Raw genomic sequence first — 25,821 nt, 5'->3', positions numbered from 1 at the left:
TTCCCCAGATGGTCAAATTCAAGATGAATGCACTAGTGAACAGCTGAGAATGAGAAGGACACATTTGTCTGAATTGAAACAAGTCTCCAAGATTTTCATGACCTTTTGTAAACAGTTTGTAACTCAATGTAAATTTTATTTCTTCAATAATATAATTAATAGTCTGGTGTTAGTTACCTATGTAGTGCTGTAGTCTAGAGTCTTAAGGAAACTCCCCATGTCTTCCTGGTGTTTTTGACTCCTGTGTCCCAAGTACTCCTTCAAGTATCCTTTTCTAATTTGGTTAATTGACCATAATTCTGATTAAAATCCTTTGTCTATATTGGTTTTCTCTGTTATCAAGTTTCCAAGTCCCAGGGGCAGGCTCATCAACATTGGGGGAGTCGTTTTGCTCTGTTTCTTGTCAACTCACTGACAGATGGGACTCCTGAGAAACCCAGCTGAGCACCCTCAGCTCCTCCCAGGGCCCTTCATTTCCATGTCTGGAGTGAGACCACAGCAGGCAGAACCACCTCATGCTGCTGACTGCCCTCTCTGTTTGGATGACGGTGACCACCCAGCACTGCCCATGACTTATGGGCACAAAGGTGGCCTGATGCGTGAGGGACTTGAGGAGAGAGGGCCGAGTTTAGGGTGAGGAAGAATGCTCTGTTTGTATTTGAGATGTCATGTTTCATAGGGCATATCCCTTTGTGCAGGATTCCTGCCATTAATTTAGTAATAAATAAAATTTACTAATAAATAAAAAGGAGCTCTAATACCATATCTTGTGATTCCTCCAGGGTTTCACAAGCTTTCCCCTGGAGTTTCTGCTTGTCTATTTTCTGAGCTCATCATCTTCTCCTAGATCCAGCCAACACCCTTCCCCCAGGTCCCTGTGTCTACTGAACCAAGCAGCAGGGTTTGATTCCTTCTGGCTCCCCTCATTTCCGTGGCTGCTTAATTATGGGTGGGGTGGGATTGGGATGGCAGAGGGCGAAACAACATAAAGGGCATTATTCTTCTTAGGGCTCTGATGCACTCTCAGAACTATATGCTTCATGGTACTCTTGGCGTGTGGATCAACACCCCTGCCCCTTCCTCATCTCTCACCTGGCCACCAACTTAGAGACTCTTAGAGTAGAAAAGGCCTTAAAAATAATCTTGTTTCCATTTCCAGGTGTGCTTTGTAAGGTGGAGTTGTTATTAATATTTAACGCAGCTGTTTGTCCTTCATTTCCAAAGAAATTACTCCCTCAGGTGTGCATCTGTGCTGAGACCTGAAAATCCATTAGGAGAAGCAGAAGTTTGCATCACAGCTTCACAGCTTCACAGCTTAGAATTTGGAATTACGTGTCCTTTGTCTTCGACATTCTGTATTCCCAACTGTCCCTCCCCACTGCCTTTCCTTCCTTCTCTGCTGATTCAAAGAAAATAAGATCCTCCTAATTTTAGAATCCAGAAAGCTTTACCAATTTCTGGCCCATGAGAGTCTCTCTTTGAACTCTGAGTTATTTACTAAGCAAACTTTGACTCCATTGACCATGCCATTTTTCCCTTCCCCACCAGCCTTCATAAGGTAAAGGAGCCATATAAATGTTCACTTAAACTCAAAAATAAATAATCCCACCTCCCAACTGCTTACAAAGGAACACTGACAAAAATCAGATGGGATTCTACTTAATATGGTTTTCCTCTACATTTCACGTATAGGAAGTGACCATTTAGTTGCTTCTCCTCACTCCCTCATGTTAACAAGAGCTCCCTGGCCTTGTGTGTCCACATCAGTGTCTCTGCTACATCTTGTGATGGGAATAATTTTCTCAAAGCTCAGATCTTCTGGTTCCAGGCCACTAACCACTTACCCACTCTAGTACCTGCCCACTGCCAACACCACGATACTTGTGCCTGCAGTGCTATAGGGTACATAGACTCTCCTAACCCTGGTTTCTGATCTGAAGACAGCCCCAGATGGTTCTAGACTTCCCCTCCCTCAAACTCCTGTGACCCTTTTATCAGTTCCACACAGAAGCTAGCTGACTGTCCTTCATCTGGCTCCAACATTTATTAGCTTGGAGACCATGGGCAAGGCCATTCATTACCATTCCTGGACTTTTGCCTCATTTAGACTCATCTACAAAACAAGACTAACATTCCCCTCAGTGCTTTATGAGGATTAACTGAGATACTGTGTAGTCTCTGGTAGGTTTGATAAATGTCTATCCTTTTATCCCTCCCTGTCTCCTCATGCAGGAGAAAACAGTGGGGCTCTCACACTTGCTAGGACTATGAGTGATGGAAAAGCTGGAATCATCAGCTGGGTGCTGGGGTGAAGAGAACTTGGAAGCCAAAAGAGGCCATTCAGTCACTTTAGAAAACATCTAGCAGAATTTAGGAATCAGATAACAGAACACGAGTGTACCTGTCTACCCTCGTTGTGCCATATGAAGCAGCTAATAGTAGCAAGTTAGATCTATATCAAAAAATCTGCAACAATAAAGATCAAGGTATGTTAACAGAAGAGAGTGTGCATGTGGCAGGTAAAGTGTACCATTTTCTGTAGGTGTACTTGGGTAGAAAGGTATGCATGAACACATAAAAGAAGGGTGAAAAGAAGCACACCAGAGCGTTAATATTGGTTACCCACGGAAGGTGGGATTGGATTTGAGAGCATTATTGACATTTTCAATATATATACAAATATATATAATTGAATTTGGTTATTAGAAAATCTTAACCATATGCAAGCTTTAAGTTTATACCTTTCATGAGGCATCAGAATTTGTAGTGTCTAAATGGGTAAAGCACAGAAAGCTTCTGTTTATGGAATCCCCACAAAGGCCCATCAATTTTTTGTAATAAACCGAGGATAAAGTGTGCTCCGTAAAAGCGTACGAGCTCCTGGAGAACACAGCCAATCTCTGACTGCTGAGGAGGTGAGCACTGAGGTCGACACATTTGATGGTGAGGTCGGTTCATGCTGATTATGAACTAATAAGGCTTCTGCCTCTGAAAGCCTGATCACCACGGGGAAGTGGAGGATCTCACCCCTTGTTAGAACAGGCTTTGAATAGCCCCCGATTGGAAAAGGAAGAGAAATGAGCACCCTCCAGTGCCTGCATTTCCAAACTCAGTGAGAGCTTGTTTCCAGTTTTACATTTTTCAAGCTTTAGAAATGCTCTTTGTTTCTGATCCAAGTAGCAGTATTATTATGATGTTGATTATAATGATATTCCAGCATTTATCAGCAGCACACAGCTTTCTCAAATACAGCTTTAGCGAGTGGGTGGAAGAAAATACTGTCCCTAGGGAAGATGTTCTGACTTTGGTCTGTTTAAGGTTCAATTATTTAAAATAGCTCGTCTATTTTTGGTCTTTCCTGCCTAAAGAGATAAAACTGCATTCATCTTTAAAGCATAGATGCGGCCGGGCGCGGTGGCTCAAGCCTGTAATCCCAGCACTTTGGGAGGCCGAGACGGGCGGATCACGAGGTCAGGAGATCGAGACCATCCTGGCTAACAAGGTGAAACCCTGTCTCTACTAAAAATACTACTAAAAAATACTCTACTAAAAACTAGCCGGGCGAGGTGGCGGGCGCCCTGTGTCCCAGTTTACTCGGAGGCTGAGGCAGGAGAATGCCGTAAAAAACCCGGGAGGCGGAGCTTGCAGTGAGCTGAGATCCGGCCACTGCACTCCAGGTCGGGCGAAGAGCAAGACTCTGCCTCAAAAAAAAAAAAAAAAAAAAAAGCATAGATGCAAAATAATTCTTGCAAAAGTAGGACTTCGGTCTTTCCATGGAGCATCCTTAGTGATTGTACATTTGATTATTTCCACCCAGAATGACTCTCACAATTCTTCAGAGACTAACACACAGCCCTGCTCTGAAAATGGAGCCTCTGCCTCACAGTCAGCCCTTCCTATCTGAGAAAAGAAAGGAACAAGCAAAGGTCTCTGCTCAGCACCCTGTACCAACATCATGTGTGGTCTGGAGGAAGCTGGTGACCATGAGCTGTGTGTCTCTGGTGTTGCCAATGAATTCATGGAAGTGGACACCAATGATATAGTTCAGTGTATCAGGCAACATGGCCTCAAAGCCACCCAAAGAGATATTTGTGCCTTGGGAAAACTCTTCCTAAGAGAATGGAAAAGCCATTTGTTTTCTTCTCCATAACTTTTTTTTTTTTTGAGACGGAGTCTCACTGTCCCCCAGGCTGGAGTGCACTGTTGCAATTTTGGCTCACTATGAGCTCCACCTCGTGGGTTCACGCCATTCTCCTGTCTCAGCCTCCTGGGTAGCTGGGAATACAGGTGCCCACCACCTCGCCCGGCTAATTTAGTTTTTTTATTTTTCGCAGGGATGGAGTTTCATCGTGTTAGCCAGGATGTTCTCGATCTCCTGACCTCGTGGCCTGCCTGCCTTGCCCTCCCAAAGTACTGGGATTATAGGTGTGAGCCACTGCACCCGGCCTCCATCACCTTTTAATGCCAGTGTTTAACATTCTATTTCAGATCACTCTGCCAATGATTAGGTGCCCTGTGTCTGTGAGACTCTGAAATCCAGGACACCTGTGAGGGAAGGAGATTGAAGAAGGAAACAGGCCAGGAGGGTGATGGGCCTCCTGATAGGAAGTTCAGTCCTGCAGAAAGGCTTGGGATCCAGTGACTCATCCATGACAGGGATTTCTCATGTTTCCAGGACTCATTAGATCCTAGGAGATGAAGGGATAGAGATTCCCATTTAATGCGTCCAGACTTCTGAAAGAGTCTAAGTGGGAACCCAGAGGGCCTTTCACTATCCATTCTTTATTCTTTCAAGATTGGCCACTGGCACCTGGAACTGCTGTTGGTATTGACAATAAAATGGGGAACAAAACATCCACAATTTCTGAAATGATGAGTTTTACAGTCTAGAGCGCAAGAGAAGTATCCATTAGTCACCCAAAGTCATGGAAAATGACAATGGTGTTAAATCTATGAATACTAATGCATATTATAAGCTGTGAGCATTTATAATAAGGAGGTGCAGCCTAGAAAAACTGTTGAAGGAGTGTCTTCCTAAAGATGGTGGTAATTAAACTGAGATTTGGAGCCAGAACAAAAAAGAAGAGACTTGTGTTGACCCAGAGGATACAGCGTGGAGTGGAAAGGCCTTTGGTGGGAGGAGCACAACACATGAGAAATGGCCTGAACTGACCCTTCTGAGGTTGACTGGAGATGAGGGTGCAGAGAAAGGGAGAGGACAGCTGGGAGCAGACATCACGTGGAGGAGGTTGAGGACTGACATGAGCATGGTGTGGGAAAGATGGAGTTATGAAGGCCGACAAGGAAAAGAACGTACCTGTGTTGTGAATACTGTCTGCAATATACAATTTCAAATGAACTTTCCTTTCTGAGAGCAACTGAGGAAGACTTCTAAGGCAGTGTTTGGGAGACTCCTACAGGACATTATCCACTGCTCAAATCACGGTCTCGTGAAGACAAGGCCACCTATATCTTCCACTGAGCTTTGTGTGCAGAGGAAGGTGGCTGTGGGGTGAAGGCTGGTGCAAGAGGGCACAGAGGTCTGGGAGAGGCTGTCTGACACCAAGGCCATATATTTGGCTTTGAGAGAAAGGCACAGACCCTCAGGGATTTCTCTATAGTGCGTGCTGGGATGGATCAGCTGTACACCAGTTTCAGTGCCTATTAACACCTACACATGTAGTCATGGATGACAGTCTCAGGCATCTCTGTGCCACTTCATGTCCTGCATTTCTTCTCTGGTATCTTGGGATCTGGTTGTCCCAGCTTCTGTGAAGTCTATCATAGAAGGAAGTTGAGTGCCCACAGAGGGACCCAATAATGTAGACCTGAGGTAAAGGCTTAGGCTAGGATGTGGTGAGCCAATGAAAAGGCTTTAGGGGACTCGCCTGCCCCCAGGAGCAAAAGGCCACACCACTGAGGAGTCTGGTGGTCATAGCAAGGTCACAGAAAAATGGGGAAATTGTGGGGAGGTTTTTAAGGTTGTGTTTTGGGAACATAAATCCTGAATGTCAGTAGAGTTAACTTATGATGCCACTGCCCCTGCCAGCCAGTGACTCTGCCCCCTGCCTGCTCTTCCTCCCTCTACCTGCTGCAACCTTCAACCTACAGTCCAGTCGTAAACCTTCGCCCATGTGGTCTCTGCTCCTGGCTTTCTTCTACAAGACAACAGACTGACAAGGGTCATGATCATTTGCCCTCCACCTCCCTCGCCACCATCAGCTCAGGGCGTCCACTTTAGGGCTCTTTTAACAGGTTATTGCTTCTTCACTGAACATATATGCTTCCCTCCCATTCCTAGGTCTCTATCTTGTTTCTCACATGAGATCTATTTCAGGTGCATTTATTCTTAGTGGTGAAAATCCAAACTTAAATTTTAGTAGAACAAATTGAGAAAAATATGTTTAGACATTTATATGAGACAGCAGTTTTGTCTACACACAAAATTGTTTTCATTTTGTTGCATTAAATTATACTGTTGTGCATCAAAAAACACCATAAAAATGAAAATGTAAGCTACAGACGGGGGAAAGACATGGGGAATGCATATAAATGAATTTTTTTAAATGTGAAGTTTAAGCTTCTTCAAAGTTGCTAATGAAGAGGCCTTAGTAGTGACTCCTTAAGACATCTGAGCCTCTACTATGGCCCTGGTGGTCATGAGGGCAGTATGAGGGCTCTCTCTTACTGACTAGGACACAGAAGGTGATGATGGAGCAGAGGGGTAGGTGGAAAATGTATGGACTAGTTTGTTTCCTACTTCTGGTCCTTACAAGCCAGGAGACACTGGGGAAAATGACTCAATGTCCCTGAGCCTCCCATCTGTAAAGGAAGAATAAGAATGTTTGATGTGCAAGACTGTTGAAAAGCTCTAAGCTATATAACAAATACAAAGAATCCAGCACACATCTAGGGCTCAGCAGTCACTCTTGTTCTGAAGTTACCCAGGAAGTGACAAGCTGCAAGAGAATGCAGCAGAGAAGCGGGCACACTCAGGGTACAGGAAACCTGGACGCTGTTGTTTGGGAGAGCTCTGCGCTCAGTGGGACACAAGACATGCTTTCCAAACAACTGAAAGCTTCCCTTGAAGGAGTGAGACCTGGGTGGGGCCTGTAGCTCTCAAGTGAAAGCTAAGGAAGGAAGTTTACATACAGAATGTCAGTGACTCTGCTGGGCTGTGCCAAGCTGCTGGCACAGAGATACAGGGCCGAGTCGCCCATCTCCAAGGTGTTCACATTCAGCTCAGAGCTATAGTTAGGGAACTGGCGACCTGAGAATCGTTCAGGGAAGTTGCCTCTCTCTCTCTCTTCCTCCTTATAATACTCAAAGATGAACTGGGGCCCCTGACCCAGGGCCTGTTGGTACCAGGACACACTGCTGTGCCCAGAGATAGGAGAGCATCTCAGAATCACTTGCTGTCCTCTTGTTTTGATCAGGTGTGTGGGACTTTGGGTGACACTAGTGTCCACTGGGCCTGTGGGAAAAGCAGATGGAGAATAAGCTCAGGAGACAGCCTGGAGGCCCTCCCCAAGTTAAAGTGGAGGACATAGGGGTGGGAAACCTGAGAATGGGGCTACTGTCCTGTGCACAGGACTCACCTGCTCCCAGTAAACAAAGCAGCGCCCAGCAGAGGAGCCCGGGGCCCATGGCACAGTGGGGCAGGCAGCACTGCACCTGATGCAGGGCTTGGTTCTCCTGGGGAAGAGCTGAGTGAGTTCTGGGCCTTGATTTTCCTGATGGGAGGGGTATCCTGTGATGTCACTATCCTGTGTCCTCCCCATGTAGGCTTCCTTAGGTCTAGTGCTACATAAACCCTGGACTCTACCTATCCTATAGAACTGGAGGAATGGGTGAAGGCAGAAGCTCCTGTGGTGACACAGTTGCTCCTCTGCCTACACTGTCCAAGCTCGCAGGCTGCCCCATTGCCCTCTCACCCTCCTCCCACCTAGTGCTGCAGTGCTCCGTCACCTGCCCATCGGCAAAGGGTGAGGAGCCTGTGATTAAACCTCAGCTTCCAGCTCTTCCTGACTGTCCCTGCATCATCTTTCTGATGCTAGATTCACACCAATATTTCTTATCGTATTTTCCTGTCCCAGGCAACATTCCCAGCCCCTTTCCTGAGTGGCCAGTGGTGCAGAGTTCCCAAGATTTAGTCGATCTGATCAGATCCAAAGCAGACCTGGGTTGTCTGTAAATTATCAAGAGTACAGATTCCCCAGAAATTATTCTAGGGCCTTATCAACTCACAGCACAGACCTACCCAGCTTTAGACTCAGCACCCTCAATGCCATCCTATATGTAGTGCTCTGGACAGTTTTTGTTATTACCTCCAGATCCACCCTGCCTTCAGAAGCTGACCCCAGTGTATCATGTTAACTGGCTCCTCTTTTCTCTAACTCCAGAGTGAGTTCGGCTTATGGGAGACAGGGCAGCAGAGGGAGATAGTGTCACCATCTGTGCTGCTTTGCAAAATCTATTCCCTTGGCTCCTTTCTAGCTGGGTTAAAATTCCTGGTGCCTGAAAGTAGTCACACAGGAGACTGAATGCTTAGCTGCTTAGATATTTCTTCAGCAGATATCCTAGCTAATGGCTCATAATTTTTTTATTCCATAAAGTCCTAGAACAGGACACAATTTTGCCAAGGTTTTTTCTACTTACAACAAGGGTAACATTTACTTCAATTTCTGATACCTTGTTCCTTATTTCCCCCTAAGCCTTCACCAGAATTGCCCTTAATGCTCTGCTTCAGCAATCAAGTCCTTTGCTAGTTTGCTTCTCCGCCTTCTTCCAACCTCTATCCATTACCCATTTGCCATTAACCAAAGCTGCTTCTACAATTTCAGGTACTTGATATAGCAACAGTGTCACTCTCAGCACCATGTTTTCTTTCAATTTCTTTCCTACTGCTATAGAGAAATACCACAGACTGGGTAATTTATAATGACAAGAGATTTATTTGGCTTATAGTTCTGGAGACTGGGAAGTTCAAGATCAAAAGATCATAACTGATGAGGGCTTCCTGCTGTTATCAAAGGCAGAAGAAAGGGGAAGCAAGCACCAAAGTCAGAGAAAATGACTGAATTCATCCTTTTTATCAGAAGACCATTCCCAAGACAAGTAATTCACTCCCACAATAAGGGCATTGATCTCTTTCTGAGGGCAGATCCCTCATGACCTAGTCATAACTGTCCCACCTCCCAATACCATTACATTGACGAATTTCAACATGAGCTTTTGTGGGGACAGGCAAGCATTGCACACACATCTACACCATGAGTCAGTATTTCCACTCTAAATCTACACCTGAAAGAAAATTTTAAAAAAAGAATGCGTATGTCCACAAGAAAGAATTCCACAAGAATATTCACAACAACTTTATCCATAATAGTTGAAGACAGGAGTAACATGGATATCCATCAACAGAAGCATGGATAAACAAGTTGTTGTATTTTTATGCAATGGAAAATTAGTCATAAGAAAAAATGACCTACTGATACAACAATATGAATACATTTCAGAAATGCTAACTTTGGAGGAAAATAACTCAATAAAAATGTTATATGATTCCATTCATATGGAGTTTAGGAATAGATCAAGCTAGTCAGTAGTGATAAAAATAAGAAAAGTTTTGGCCGGGCGCTGTGGCTCATGCCTGTAATCCCAGAACTTTGGGAGGCTGAGGCAGGTGGATCATGAGGTCTGGAGATTGAGACCATCCTGGTTAACACGGTGAAACCCCGTCTCTACTAAAAATACAAAAATTAGCTGGGTGTGGTGGCGGACGCTTGTAGTCCCAGCTACTCCGGAGACTGAGGCAGGAGAATGGCGTGAACCTGGGAGGCAGAGCTTGCAGTGACCCGAGATCACACCACTGCACTCCAGCCTGGGTGACAGACTGAGACTCTGTCTCAAAATAAATAAATAAATAAATAAATAAATAAATAAGGTAAGTTTTTATCTCTGGGAGAGAAATTGATTGGAAAGGAGCATGACCTCCCTTTCCTGCATGACGGAATTTATTTTATAATCATTTCATTGCTGTGCACTGGCATATGCTTTTGTCAAAATGTACCAGGATGTCCTTGTATTAATATTTCTGTTTTACTCTCTATTAATTAAACCTTAAATAAAATTATTACTAAAAAGTAAACAGCAAAATTGCATAAATATGGGAGTCATTTACAAATATACGCTTGTATTCTGTACAGCCCAATTTAAAAATGAATCACACAAAAATAAGAAAAGACAGAAACACACATACCTGTGTAAATTACAGAGAATATGAGAAGTGCTTGTTGACTGAAGTGGCAACACTGAAATTTGGCATCAAAATAAGCTCAACTGATGCGTGGGCTGAAAAAAACTGAGGATCAATATCAAGGAAAGTTATAGACAAACAAAAGCGTTTTACAATATCTTTACATGCTGTTGAAATCATTCTGAGAACCATGAGCTGCTATACATTTCATAACTTGGGAAACTGGGCATTCATCACTCTCACAACTGAGGCTTTCCTTTCATTTTGACTTTCAATAGATTGGCCAGTTGGTGAATTGATTTTTTTTGCCAGGCAAGAGGCCTGTTCCCCACTTTGCGAGTGGGGTCCTGGGTGACCCGGGCCTCCCCCTTTGGCAGCCTCACAGTGGGGAGTTGGGCACAGCACAGACATGTGGGGATCCCTGCACGTGGGGTTTGTACTCCCTGTAAAGCCCAGCTGTGGACCTCCCAGTCCCGCAGTTAATGGATCCCAACTAAAGAAACCTTGCCTCTAGGTGTCCGCTTTACCTGTTAGTGCCAAGGAGGGATACAGGCTGGAGAAAAATAAAATGTTTGCTCAGTGTTATTCTGTACTATATTACAAGAAAATCAGTTGAGGAGTTCATGGATTTTCATCCAAGCCAAAGTCAAGATAATAGCTGAATTCCTTCCTTAATCTACACTGAGAGGACTCAGACACTGTTCTATGCCCACAAATACTTACTAGAGACTTAATTTATAGTCTCTTTGCGATAATTCTACTAGTAGATTATCTTCACCTCTAACAGCACAGTTTGGTGCATCTACTAACATTTTCTTTCAGTAGTTTGTTTACTTAGGTGTTTTAGAACTTGTTCTCAATATTTTTTTTTCTCCAGAGAACACGTGCCTGGTGTCCAATGGACTCTCAGCCAAGGTGATGTTATCAGTACGACTTATAAACTTGCAGAATCCCAGATCACTCAAGCAGGTTAAAGCTGTTGCCTGGTGAGACCTGCAGGGAAGATGAGGTACAGCAGAGACGCACTGGGCTCAGGGCACAGCCCACCCTCGCTTTTCCCTATTCTGCTAAGGCAGTTGCTTCTCTGCACCTGCACCAAGGCTACCAGGCCAAAATTCCTCAACTGTAGATGTCATTAAAGATTAGAGGGACTTCCCCCGTCTTGCATAGCTGTAGGTAGCCTAGCAATAACTGAAAACTGCTGCAATATTTGCATAACATGGGATCCAAGCCCTAATTTTTCTTAACCCTTTCCCTCCTAAGCACTCTCCCGGACTCCCCAGGGCCCTTTAGATCCCAGTGGACCACAGTGCCATCTTGTGGCCAATAAGGGAACTTTCATCATTGTTTTTCCTCAATGTCCCAAGGAATTCTGGGAAGTGTCCGCAGAGTGAGCTGGGAGTATATTCCAGAAGTTCCATCCAGCAGGTTTTATGAGCGGCTTCCTTAAAGCCTAATTCCAACATTAGTTCTAACCCAGACTATTGTTTTGAGTTACCAAGCTTAATATCTCACCTCATTCTAAATAACACTTATCACATAGCTCCAGTTATAGACTTTTTCTCCCTTAAGACTACTATCTAAAGAAAGAGGAACAGAATAAGAGGAATGAAAGGAAATAATATTTGGCTTAAAATAGGAAGAAAACACAGACGTTGAAGTATAAAGAGATTATTTAATCTGAATCACTAAAAATAAACAAAATGTCCTCCAAAATGACAATGTTACCCCAAAAGCATAGATCACCAAAAGGTGAAGTCAAATGTTTATTAATAAAAAGTAAAATTGAGTTATATAAAAAGAGACTTCCTACAAGGCAATAAGCAGTGGTGGCGGGAGCAGTACCCAATGCAGAAAATAAGGATGGATATAACCAAGACTAGCAAAGGGGTTGCTACAGGAAATGATCACCATGTACAACGCACATCCACTGATCTGAGCACCAAACAGGGAAGAGATGATTCTGGCAGAGGCAGAGGAGCAGCGGGAGATGAGGACTCGCTGGTGCAAAATAGTGTCATAAGGAAGCAAATCAGCCTGGGGACTGTGGATTACATGACTTTGCTTTCTCCTGTCTCCTGTGACAGCTGAACTGGGCCATTTTCCTCTTCAAGTATTTGTTCCTGCACCCTGAGTTAGATGCCCCTGGGATTTGCTCCTCCTCAGATTCCCATAGATGAACTCCCACTCCTTCCTTGTTCAGCACGGTCTGAAGGAGAGGTCATCTCTCCCTCCCCTTCAATCCTACAGTATTAGGGATTGGCACAGGCTTCTCAATTGTATTGACCTCTCTCATGGCATACTCACATGCCCCCTAACTGTGCCTTTTCATTTCCACTAGACTGAAAGTTAGATGTGGGCAATGAAATGTAACACCTTTATCATAGGATGCACAAGTGACTACTCTCAAAATTATTGCTGTTTCTTTCACTGCCTTGGGTTATAGCTGAACAGAAAAAAAATGCACAATTTCTTAACGTGACTTAACCACAAAACCTTTCCAAGTGCCAAAACAATAGAACTACCAAGGGATTACTCTCCTCATTGGTGAGATGGCAAAATAAAACAACAAAGAAAATTTTGTCAAATATTTTAAAGGAGACCCAGAATTCCAGTCCCTCTTATACAAACATTATTGTATGCCCTCCTTCTAACTAAGAGACAGGCAGAGCCATTCCTGTGCCCAGCACCTGGCAGGAAAGTCCTGCTGGCGTCTGTGGGGAGCTGGCAAGGATGAACCTTGGTGACTCTGCCCCCAGAGCAGAGATTCTCAGGGAGCTCTGGAAAACTTCCAGGGACTCAGATGGAGAGTGGCCATACTTAGTCTTGGAGAGGAGAATACTTAGGGTGCGATCCTTCTGATCTCTCAGCCTAAAGTAAAAGCAGAGTCATTCCTGACTGGTGTGGAGCTGCTTAGTTTCCAAAGCAAAATAGTCCTTATTACAAGGTCTGTCATTGCCACGGAAGAATAGCGGGGCTGTATGTGGTTCATAACCTAGAGTTGCTGCTTGGCCATCTCTGTTCCCAATGACTCCAGCATCTGAATATTCCATGTGAGGAAAGATAATTTGTAAAGAATGAACTGGTTCAATTACATTCAAAATACGTGCCATGTTCCAGACTGGCATGCTTGTGGGAAACACAGAGCTACAGAGGCAGAGAATTTGGGAGTTGAATAGAAATAGGAAAAATTGAGGAGCGCTTAGATGATGACTTCTAAGAACAAGAGTAGAGGGGAGATAAATTCTGAGCCCTTTTGTCCCCACAAGACATGGCATAACAGGAACATCAGAAAACAATCCAGTGATGTGCTGCTAAACTGGGTGTCTGTGAAAGTGGGGGCATGGCTGGCAGCATTTCCTAATTTTGGTTGTCCCAGCATCCCCACCATTGCAGACTTCAATCTCCCAACATGGCTTCACTGAATGGGGAGCTGGGAAGAGTATGCCTATTTGTTTCTTCTGAGTCATACAAGTTGCCTCCAGCACATCCCTAGACTCAAGAGCAAAGCTTTCAAAGTTCTTCAATGCTTCCTACTCAACACACTAAAAATGAGGCCACAGCAACTATAGCACACCTGATTATTTTCATGATAGGATCAGAGTGTGAGATCCTGGGTCTTGGAATGGACAAAGGGATGTTTGTGCAGAGAAAGGATTTCTGAGTCCTCTGAAGCAGCCAAGATCACAGAGCAAAGAGTTATGCTGGTTGGTTGGCAGCTGCTTGCCTTTTACTTGAAGTAATTGCAATGAAATGTTTCTCCTACTTACCTTAAGACAACAGAATGATTCCTTTAGAGTAGAAACCCTATTCCTTCCTATTTGTTCATTAGTAACATCTGCCCTTTGCTCCTCTTGCATGTTCATTCTCAGTATAAATTGGAAGCCCTGCTCGCTTTTGTTACATGTTCTTGCAGCACCGTTTAGAACTGTGGACGGTGTTCTGTTCAGCCTTAGTGTCAGAGCTCGTCCACTGTTAGGATCAGGTTTCTCAGGACTCACATGGAGGAAGGTGGCAGCAGTTAGAGAAAAGGTCTAGGAAGACAGGGAATTCCCATCTGTGCCCTGGCCTTACTCAGTCCCAGAGGAGACAGGGCACCTGAGCAAGGAGGGATTTCATGATGGCACAATAAAGAGGGGTCCAGAAAAACTCCCTTCCAGAGACCATCATTCTCTGAGGAAAGAAATTTGGTGTCTGTACCACCACAATTTCTGGTCAGTGAATTTGGAAGGACTATTACGCCCTACCTAGGTATGAAAATCTCAGGGCCCCTCTTTCATGGCTGCATCTGGGACACTGAGTCCCAGACTTGGAGAAGTGGTCTGATGTCGAGAACTCTCAGGAACCCATGATCCGTAATCACATCAGCTCTGACCAGTGCATTCGATTTCACAGATACAAACTGCAGCATCACCCACAGACAGGTGGAAGATTCTATTGCAATATAATCATTGTACTTCTATTTATAACAAGTACTATATAACAGTATATAATATGAGAAATAAAATAAAAAGGAATAGGATCAATATTATAAATAAAACACTTATTGAATTAAAGACCTCAGGAAAATTATTTCAAATCAAGTGAGTTGAACAGCAGTGAAAACACTCAGAATCTAGAAACTAGATTTCCTGAGCGAATCGAGGTGAACCAGCAGCTGTGGTGAATGCATGCTTCTGTCTATCAGGACAGCAGCAATGGAAAATGGAAACAAAATAAAGGATACAGGTGGCTTAAAGTAGGCAGAAGAAATGAAGTCATATTGTTATCATGATTGTATTTATCAAGTAAGGACCAGAAAAGTTGCAAAGACCTTTACTTCAAATAGGAAGAGAGGTTTGATATTTTGTTGTAGAAACTTCCAAGGTGACAGGGATAGAAGAGGCTTCAGAAGATAGATCTTCCTGGGGATGTAGCCTCAGACCTTCTAGATGCCAGATGTTCCAACATATGAAGAAGAGGCATGCTTTCTGCCCTTGTCAACCTCATGGATGTGGACAACACAGCAGCCTCCAATACCTTTAGAAGATGCATGTCTGCCCTGAAGGCCAAGGCTAAGACATCCACTCTTTGCTTGGATCAGAGAGCTGGCTCCAAGGACTCCTAGAGTGGGCCAGGATTGTTTTCACCACCTACATTTGCAGTCACTGTGTTTCAGGAATGAATCTGTGGTCTCTTTCTACCCAAAGGACAGCCGATGTTCAAATCTACTTCTTTCCCATGAAATGTGAGGATGAAAGAGAGGCCTCTGTTAAGGGTCTCTAGGAGCTGCAAGGAGAGAGAAGGATGAGGTTTGTGAACAGGAAGGAGGCGACCGTGCCACGATGTGGCTAAGCTGCTGGCACAGAGATACACGGCCGAGTCCCCCTGCTCTGTGCGCTGGATCTTCAGAATGGAGATGGATCCCTCAGGCCTCTCTGCAGAGAAGCGATCACTGGGCAGCCCTGATTTGTCTAGTTGAGCATCGTTCTGGAAGTAAGTCAGAAACTCTGGGCCCTGCCCCGGGACCTGTTGGTACCAGTAAAGGTACTCATGACCCGAAATTGGATCACACCTGAGAGTTACATCCTGTCCCCTCTTTGTGACTTTGTACCTTGGGGACTGCGAGACTCCAGCACATGTGTGATCTGTGGAAGTAGAATTTGGCAACAGAATAAGGAAAACATTTGTAGTCATCACTCACACACACACACACGCACACACACACGCACACGCCTACACACACAGACACACACGCCTACACACAGAAAAAAAATGAAACTCCTTGGTGTTCTGAGGACTCACCTGTCCCTAGGAAACCCAGGACCACCCAGCAGAGGAGCCTGGTGCCCATGGCAGGGTCAGGCCAGGATGGGGGCGTTACCAGATCAGTGTCACTGTGAGCAGGAGCAGAGGATGACGGACGTCCTTGTCCCCACAGGGCAGTTCCCACAGTGACATCACTTCCTCTCTCAATCCCCAGGACCTCAGGGTCACAGCATTTATATTGGAACACACTTGGGTGAGGCTTTAAATATTTATAAGCTCCATTTTAACATCAATGCATGGCTCATTGCTTTGACTTCCAGAGCTGTCTGGACCTGGAGGCCTCACACTGCCTCTCTTGAGTTCATCTTCTCATCCCACAGCTGCTCCTCCATCTGCTAGGCATGTCCTGTAGGATGCACCAACAGCACTCATAACATAGGGCACAAAGGGGTGAGCTCATTGTCTTTCCTGCAAGTCAAGGTCTCCTGTGCCATCCACATTCATGACCCAGCCTTCCTCATTCCTCCAGTCACACGTGCCCAACAGGACTGTTCCATCGCATGGGTTCCCTCACGAACTGCCCTCATGCCTTTCTTCTGGGATCACTTCCCACCTTTGTTAACCGTAATTCAGAAAAGGTACCTTGATAGAAACTCACAGTGGTCTTTTTTCATATTCCACTTAAATAAGTTTTTTAAAATCAATGTCACCTTAAATGAAGGAGAATGACAATTGAGCTAATTGTTATTTTTAACCACTCTCTTGACTTACTCTTTTTCTCCATCTATTCTTATGGGAAGTATTTCTCTTTTCTTTCTGATTGCTTTCAAAATCTTCCCTTTGTACCTCATGTTCTACAATTTCCCTGTGACTTGACTATTTGTCTTACTTGAGATTCATTTTGATTCTGGAATCTCTGAATTTGGGTCCTTAAACACCTCTAAAGAATTGTCAGCTAACATCTCATCAAATATCACCTCATAACATTTACCTATTTCATTCTACCTATTTTATCTGTTTGATACTTCAATCATATGCAATTCAAAATGGGAAATAATGAAAAATATGCATATTCTAATATATGGGAAATATCCATTTTTTTCTTCCCTGTTCTTAAAGTCTTCCATATTTCACTTTTAATTTTCCATGTTGCATTCTAGATCACTCCTGCAGATCCATCTTTGACATCACTAAAAATCTCTTTAGGAGGAGCTGATCAACTGTTTGACTTTTCATTTTGTTTTCAGTGATTGTGTGAGGCAGTCCTAGATACATTATTTGACAATTTTTATGAAAGTTACTTGATGGTTTCGGACATTCTCTTTTTTCTTGTTTCAGTTTCCCTTCGTGTTCATTTAAATGTAGCTCTCCAAACTTTCATATCTTATAATGCCAAAATTTCCAGTCTTCAGGTTTGCACTTCAAACATTTGTTGTTTGTGTTCATGTTTCCTCATGGCTATGTCCTAATATTCTTCTTACTGGGAATCTGTTTGTTCGATGGTCGTCTGTGACATTCTAGAGAAGCCCGGACTGGGAGTGAACAACACCAAGAATCTGTCATGTTTACAGGCATCTCCAGTCTAACTCGCAAAGGTACGGGCCCAAGAACTGTCTGCTGCACTCCGGGCTGCCATATACACCCACAACATAGGTTGGTAGGGTCAGAAATGCTCTCTGGGAAGTCCCAAGTAAAGATTTAGAAAAGAATTCAAATTTTCTAATTCTTTTTAGAAAAACTCTCTTCATAAATAAATCCCATTAAGCCATGTAGTCATCATGACATTTTCTTCCAAGGGATGTTACATATATATATATACACACACACACACACACATATATGCATCTCTTGTGTGTATACATTTGTATGTATGTGTGTGTGCATATATATAAATACACACATATATACACATAGATCTTAAATATAAAAATGGCCAAACCTATGGATATCCCTACTTCTTTCCTTTTTTTTCTGAAACCCAAAACTTCAAAAAATAACTTAGATATTGGAGATATTGGAATTATATTATGTTTGTAGACTTCAGACTCCTTTTTTTTTTTAGACAGAATCTTGTTATGTTGTCCAGGTTGGAGTGCACTGTCGTGATCTTGGTTCATGTCAACCTCCACCTCCCAGGTTCAAGCGATTCTCCTGGCTCAGCCTCCCCAGTAGCTGGGACTACAGGTGCCCACCACCACGCCTGGCTAATTTTTTTGTATTTTTAGTAGAGATGGGGTTTCACCATATTGGCCAGGTGGACCTTGTTATCAGCCTGCCTTGGCCTCCCAAAGTGCTGGGATTACAGGCATGAGCCACCGCACCCGGCCTGACTTCACACTCTTTCAAATTTAAAAGCATAACTTATTTCAAACTGGAAAGTCCCATAAAAACCGACAAATGAGCTTGAAGAAGCAAATGCTCTTATGCTTCCTCAACAAGGGAATACTGGTCTATAAACTCCTAGAAAACCACCTCTGGCATAGTGTGACTTTTTAACGCTCATCTATTCTGTGTTCAGGACACTGGCAACTTCAATATGAAAAATACTAGGGCCTAAATTTCTAGCATCAAAGATTTGTTTTACCATTGTCCAATTTAAGACACTGATGGAAGAAAAGTACTCAGTTTACTGTTTAGGTCCAACTTATACAAAGTAAAATGAATATCCCTTACTCTGAAATCATATGTTCTTCTCTGAGTAAATTAAAAGGTGATATAAATCATCAATTAAGCCTACTGGGCTAGACTGGGCCAGGGGAAGACAGAGTTTTTTTCTGGAAAGGCTAAGTTTCCAGGGTTAGTCAACGTGGTTCAGGAAGGAGGCTGTTACGCAAAGATTTTTCCTTGTTAGAAGATGCTGGGATGTGTGATATCCTGGGTACTCAGCTGATCTGGGGAGAAGGGTAGTTAGGCGTGTAATATGAAGGACCAAATGTCATCAGCAGGATTGTCCTGTGAAAATGTCTTTCAATCATCTGAGACATGTTTTGGGCTCTTTGGCCCTCTCTGCTCTGTCCTGTTTGGGGGCCAGGTCTCTACATGGGGAGAACGTATTTCTACCACACAGTATTCTTTCCATCTTCACAGAAATGCAGGGCAATTTCTGCAGGTCTGAGGATTTCACTTTGGGTTTGGCAGCAAATCTTTGACCTGCTCAGCTACAAATTCATGAAGCACATTTCTCATACTGCAGAGCTCAAAGGGAGACCAGAGCATGAAGGGGTGGCCTGCCCCTCCACACCTGTGGGCATTTCTCGTTAGGTGGAACAAGAGACTTGAGAAAAGAAATGAGACACAGAGACAAAGTATAGAGAAAGAAAAGTGGGCCCAGGGGACCAGCACTCAGCATACAGAGGACCCAGGCTGGCACCGGTCTCTGAGTTCCCTCAGTATTTATTGATCATTATCTTTACCATCTAAGAAAAGGGAAGTGGCAGGATCATAGGATCATAGTAGGGAGAAGGTCAGCAGTAAGACATATGAATAAAGAACTCTGTGACATGAATACGTTTAAGAAAAGCACTGTACCTTGATATGCATAGGCAAGCATCTCCATAAACCTTTTTAGTGCATAAAGAGCAGCATTGCTGCTAGCACATCCCACCTTCAGTCCTAAGGTGGTTTTCTCCCTTCTCAGTAAATAGAACATACAATCAATCGGGTTTTACACCAAGATATTCCATTGCCCAGGGGCGGGCAGGAGACAGATGCTTTTCTCTATCTCAACTGACAAATGAGCTTGAAGAAGCAAACGCTCTTATACTAATCCTCCTCAGCACAGACCCTTCACGGGTGTCAGGCTGGGGGACGATCAGGTCTTCCCCTTCCCACGAGGCCATATTTCAGAGTGTCACATGGGGAGAAACCTTGGACAATACCTAGCTTTCCTAGGCAGAGGTCCCTGTGACCTTCTGCAGTGTAAGTGTCCCTGGGTACTTGAGATTAAGAGAATGGTGATGACTTTTAACCAGCAAGCTGCCTTCAGGCACTTGTTTACCAAAGCACACCCTGCATGGCCCCAAATCTGTTAAACCTTGAGTCACCACAGCACATGTCTCTTGCCAGGACAAGGTTGGGGGTAGGGTCACAGATTAACAGCATCTCAAATACAGAACAAAATGGAGTCTCTTATGTCTACTTCTTTCTATATAGACACAGTAACAGTCTGATCTCTCTTTCTTTTCCCCACAGGAGCACTTGCTTCGCTTATAAAAGAACTGGGTCCAGGAAGGCAGCAAGAGATGAGATTCCCTCCCACTGTCTCCACAGGTCACTGCACTGTGTCCAGGGCTTTGATGTCGTTGCAACTCCATCAGGAGGGAAGCTCAGGAAAGAGATAGAAGGAGGCAGAGCCCTACCTCTAGGTGAAGGGAGACTTTAGGCACAGGATTAAAGAAAAGTTAGTAGCCAGTGTCTGAAACATCTACATATAAATTGTGTCCACATTCACCTAGGCAGCACAGGTGTCCCCCAGAGAGGAGTCCAGGGACTGTGGAAAGTTGAGACAGTTGTGTGATCAGATGCCTCAGTCTGGGAGCATCCATCCTGTGGTGGATTGTGTTAAGTCAACTTTGCAAAGACAAGATAAGAATGCCATTTCTCTAATCATTCTGGGTTACAGATGGTCAAAGATACATTAGGTAAAATTTGTTAGATAGATGTAATACAGTCACTATTACATTAGGCAGGTCATTATGGTCAGACTGAGAGTCAGTGACCAGCAAATACAGAGGCATCCAACAGACCTAGGAAGACCTGTTCCTTCTGCACCTTGTGTCCAGTTCATCTTCCCAAATGCCGGCCAACAGCAGCCAGGCTGCCCCCAGTGTTTGGCAGTGCACCTGCAGGGGTGGCCCCCATAGAGTAGGAACAGCTTTCACAGAAGCAGGTTTCCTTGGCCTTTTCCTGTCCTCCCAGCTCAAGGTCCCACTGCATGGCTTGGCATGCTCTGATCCTCTCATGTCCCTGCATCTCCAGCCTGTCCTACCCAGAGCTCCAGAAGCCCTGGCTACTGACTGGCTCTCTCACCTTCTGACTTCTCTCCTCCAGACTTTGTCTTCCTTAGCTCCTCCCACATATGCATACGGTCTAATAAATCCATTACAGTGTGAAATGTGTAGTGGCCCTGTTTTATTGATGCAAACCTAATGGAGATGTTCTTAACAGAAGTGGTTTCAAGGAACAACCTTTAAGGATGGAATTCTAGAAGTGGATCTCTGATCTGTCTAGATTTGTTGTGGGGAAAGACCCTGAAGGAGAGCACAGACACCTGGAGGAGGTCAGGTGCTGTAGCCACAAGAGGAAGCCTTTTCCCAGGTGTGGATGCCATAATAGTGATTTCCCCATCAATTTCCAAGACCAACCTGAGCCCAGCAATCAAAGGGTGGAGGGGGGGCTTTCTTGCACTTAATGCTAGATCTCTGCACAGAGCGAGGCTCATTCTGTCTGGGCCACTTTGGGCCACTTGGGGTTCCAAGGTTCCTGGTGTAGAGAACTCTGCCCAGGGCATCCCTCAGTCTTGGGGAGCGGGGAGGAGGGCAGAGCCTCCCTGTCTTTATGTCAGAGAGGAGACAGCCTTGTAGCGCTGTGAGTAACTGCTGGCACAGAAGTGCACAGATGTCTGGGAGGGAGCAGCCGACTCCAGACTGAGCGGGAAATCCTCTGTGTTTGATCTAGAGACATTGTAGCCATTGGAGACTTCTCCTTTGTCAGTGACACCAGCAGCAACTGAGTAATGAATCAGCCTCAGCCCCATGCCTGGGTCTTGTCGATACCAGGACATGCATTCATGGTTCATATCCTGGGCACACTGCAGTGTCATGCTCCGTCCTGTCTTCAGGACCTGGAATTTTGGGGTCTGGGTGACAGCAGCATTCCCTGGACCTGCAGAGAACAAAACTGATGCTGCAGCCCCAATGGGAAGGCGCTGGACCTTTAAATCCATGCAAGGGTCCCTGCCCAGGACCCATCTGCCCACAGGAGAGAAAAGGCCGCACAGCACAGAAGGCTGATGCTCATGGCAGGTGCTGCAGGATGGAGGGGTCTTCTGGCTCTGTGTGTTGATAAAAGGGGATCAGGGCTCTCAAGGCAGTCATTCTGAGATGTCATTCTCACTGCCTGGGCCCCAGAGCCTTCCTGTCAGGAGATGACACACCTCTTGCCCAGACAGTCAAATTCAAGATAGATGCACCAGAGAACAGCTGAGAATGAGAAGAGCACATTTGTCTGAATGGAAACAAGTCTATAAGATTTTCATGACCTTTTGTAAACCATTTGTATTTCAATGCAAATTTTATTTCTTCAATGATATAATTAACATTCTAGTGTTAGTTATCTACATAGTGCTGTAGTCTAGAGTCTTACGGAAACTCCTCATGTCTTCCTGGTGTTTTTGACTCCTGTGTCCCAAATACTCCTTCAAGTATCCTTTTCTAATTTGGTTAATTGACCATAATCCTGTTTAAATTCCTTTGTCTATATTGGTTTTCTCTGTTATCAAGTTTCCAAGTCCCAGGGGCAGGCTCATCAACATTGGAGGAGTCGTTTTGCTCTGTTTCTTGTCAACTCACTGACAGATGGGACTCCTGAGAAACACAGCTGAGCACCTTCAGCTCCACCCAGGGCCCTTCATTTCCATGCCTGGGGTGAGACCACAGCAGGCAGAACCACCTCACGCTGCTGACTGCCCACTGTGTGTGGATGATGGTGACCACCCAGCACTGCCCATGACCTATGGGCACAAAGGTGGCCTGATGCGTGAGCGACTTGGGGAGAGAGGACGGGCTTTAGGGTAAGGACGAATGCTCTGTTTGTATTTGAGATGTCATGTTTCACAGAGAATATCCCTTTGTGCAGGATGCCTGCCGTTAATTTAGTAATAATTTAATTGAGTAATAAGCAAAAAGGAACTCAAATAACATATCTCCTGTTTCCTCCAGGGTTTCACAAGCTTTCCCCAGGGGTTTCTCCTTGTCTATTTACTGAGCTCATCATCTTCTCCTGGACCCAGCGAACACCCTTCCCCCAGATCCCTGTGTCTACTGTACCAAGCAGCAGCGTTTGAGTCCTTCTGGCTCCCCTCATTTCCATGGCTGCTTAATTACGGAAGGGGTGGGTATAGGATGGCACAGGGCAAAACAACATAAAGGGCATTATTCTTCTTAGCGCTCTGATTCACACTCAAGATTATATGCTTCCTGGTAGAGCCTCAAAGTGAAGGGGTGGCCTGCCCCTCCACACCTGTGGGCGTTTCTCATTAGGTGGAACAAGAGACTTGAGAAAAGAAATGAGACACAGAGACAAAGTATAGACAAAGAAAAAGTGGGCCCAGGGGACCAGCGCTCAGCATACAGAGGACCCGGTCTCTGAGTTCCCTCAGTATTTATTGATCATTATCTTTACCATCTTGGAAAACGGGAAGTGGCAGGATAATAGGATCATACTAGGGAGAAGGTCAGCAGTAAGACATATGAATAAAGATCCTCTGTGACATGAATAGTTTAAGGAAAAGCACTGTGACTTGATATGCATATGCAAACATCTCCATAAACCTTTTCAGTGCATAAAGAGCAGCAATTGCTTCTAGCCATGTCCCACCTTCAGCCTAAGGCGGTTTCTCCCATCTCAGTAAATAGAACATACAATTGGGTTTTTCCGACCAAGATGTTTCCATTGCCCAGGGATGGGCAGAGACAGATACTTTTCTCTATCTCAACTGGCCAAGAGGCCTTCTTTCCTCTTATACTAGTACTCCTCAGCACTAGACCCTTCACGGGTGTCAGGCTGGGGGACCGATCACGGTCTTCCCCTTCCCACGAGGCCGATATTTCAGACTGTCACATGGGGAGAAACCTTGGACAATACCCAGCTTTCCTAGGCACAGGTCCCTGCAACCTTCCACAGTGTATGTGTCCCTGGGTACTTGAGATTAAGAGAATGGTGATGGCTTTTAACCAGCATACTGCCTTCAGGCACTTGTTTAACAAAGCACACCCTGCACTGCCCCAAATCCGTTAAACCTTGAGTCACCACAGCACATGTCTCTTGCAAGGACAGGGTTGGGGGTAGATTAACAGCATCTCAAATACAGAACAAAATGGAGTCTCTTATGTCTACTTCTTTCTGTATAGACACAGTAACAGTCTGATCTCTCTTTCTTTTCTCCACACACAGTACTCATCGCATGTGGATCAATACTCCCCCATCCTCACCTCTCAGCTTGCCAACAAGTTACAGACTCTTAGAGTAGAAAAGGCCTTAGAAAAATCTTGTTTCCATTTCCAGGTGTGCTTTGTAAGGTGGAGTTGTTATTAATATTTAACATAGCTATTTGTCCTTCATTTCCAAAGCAATTACTCCCTCAGGTGTGCATCTGTGCTGAGACCTGAAAAACCATTAGGAGAAGGGGGAGGGTTGCATCACAGCTTCACGACTTAGAATTTGATATTCCATGTCCTTTGTCTTCGACATCCTGCGGCCACTCTGCCATTTTCCCAACTGGCCCTCCCCACTGCCTGTGCTTCCTTCTCTGCTGGTTCAAAGAAAATAAGATCCTCCTAATTTTAGAATGCAGGAACATTTACCAATTTCTGGCCCATGAGTGTCTCTCTTTGAACTCTGAGTTATTTATTAAACAAACTGTGACTGCATTGGCCGTGCCATTCCCACCAGACTTCACAAGATAAAGGAGCTTTATAGATGTTTACCTAACCTCCAAAATAAATTATCCCACCTTTCAACTACTTACCAAGCAAAACTGATGGAAATCAGATGGGATTTTAGTTAACATTGCTTTCCTGTACATTTCATATACAAGAAGTGACCACTTAGTTGCTTTTTTCCCTCCCTCATGTTAACAACAGCTCCTCATAGAGCTCCCTGGTCTAGTTTATTCACATCAGTGTCTCTGTTACATCTTGTGATGGGAATAATTTTCTCAAAGCTCAGATCTTCTGGTTCCAGGCCACTAACCACTTACCTGCTCTAGTATCTCCCCATTGCCAACACCATGATGCCTGTACCTGCAGTGCTATAGGGTACACAGACCCTCCTACCACTGGTGTCTTATCTGAAGACAACCCCAGATGGTTCTAGACTTCCCCTCCCTCGAACTCCAGTGACCCATCGATCAATCCCACACAGAAACAAGCAGACTGTCCTTTATCTGGCTCCATCATTTATTAGCTCTGAGACCATGGGCAAGGCCGTTCATTAACCTTCCTGGACTCTAGCCTCATGTAGATCCATCTATAAAACAAGACTAACATTCCTCTCAATGCTTTATGAGCATGAACTCAGATACTGTGTAGTCTCCCATAGGATTGATAATTATCTATCCTTTTATCCATTCCTGTCTCCTCATGCGTGAGAAACTGATAAAAGCTCTCAGACCTGCTAGGACTATGAGTGATGGAAAAGCTGGAATCATCAAATAAGTGCTGGGGTGAGGAGAACCTGGAAGCATAAGATGCCATTCAGTCACTTGAGAAAAGATCTGGCAGAACTTAAGAATCAGGCAGCAGAGCACGAGTGTACCTGTCTACCCTCATTATGCAATGTGAAGCAGCTAATAGGAGCAGGTTAGTGTTTTGTTTTTCTAAGACCACCAGAGCGGGTACAAAAGAACCAGCGACTAGGCAAGGGTAGGAGCAAAACTGCAAGTTTATTTTGGTCACCTAGCTTCAAGGGAAGAAGGTGGGTAGGGAGAGGTCTGTTGGCCCCCGACAAAAGGGGCCCCCAGAGTCACCCGTACAGCTCTCGGACGGAGTTCCCACAGTCCTGACATCCCAACAGGAGTGGAGGACTGAGGAAGGCCG

General features: G+C 44.6%; 2 gene segments (V, D, J or C); both read right to left on the bottom strand.

Annotated features, from left to right (window-relative positions):
- Nucleotides 1-7,130: 7,130 nt before the first annotated feature.
- LOC108541495 (T-cell receptor beta chain V region CTL-L17-like) lies at nucleotides 7,131-7,856 on the bottom strand. The segment is given in 2 exon segments: nucleotides 7,131-7,474; nucleotides 7,599-7,856. Coding segments are annotated over 2 exon segments (393 nt in total).
- Nucleotides 7,857-15,412: 7,556 nt separating this feature from the next.
- On the bottom strand, nucleotides 15,413-16,196 carry LOC108541494 (T-cell receptor beta chain V region CTL-L17-like). The segment is given in 2 exon segments: nucleotides 15,413-15,885; nucleotides 16,043-16,196. Coding segments are annotated over 2 exon segments (522 nt in total).
- Nucleotides 16,197-25,821: the final 9,625 nt, after the last annotated feature.

This window comes from Rhinopithecus bieti, unplaced genomic scaffold (assembly GCF_001698545.2).
Source record: "Rhinopithecus bieti isolate Rb0 unplaced genomic scaffold, ASM169854v2 scaffold_20175, whole genome shotgun sequence".
Lineage (NCBI taxonomy): Eukaryota > Metazoa > Chordata > Mammalia > Primates > Cercopithecidae > Rhinopithecus > Rhinopithecus bieti.
Note: the sequence above shows the minus strand (reverse complement) of the source record. Positions and strands in the feature narration are given on the sequence as shown.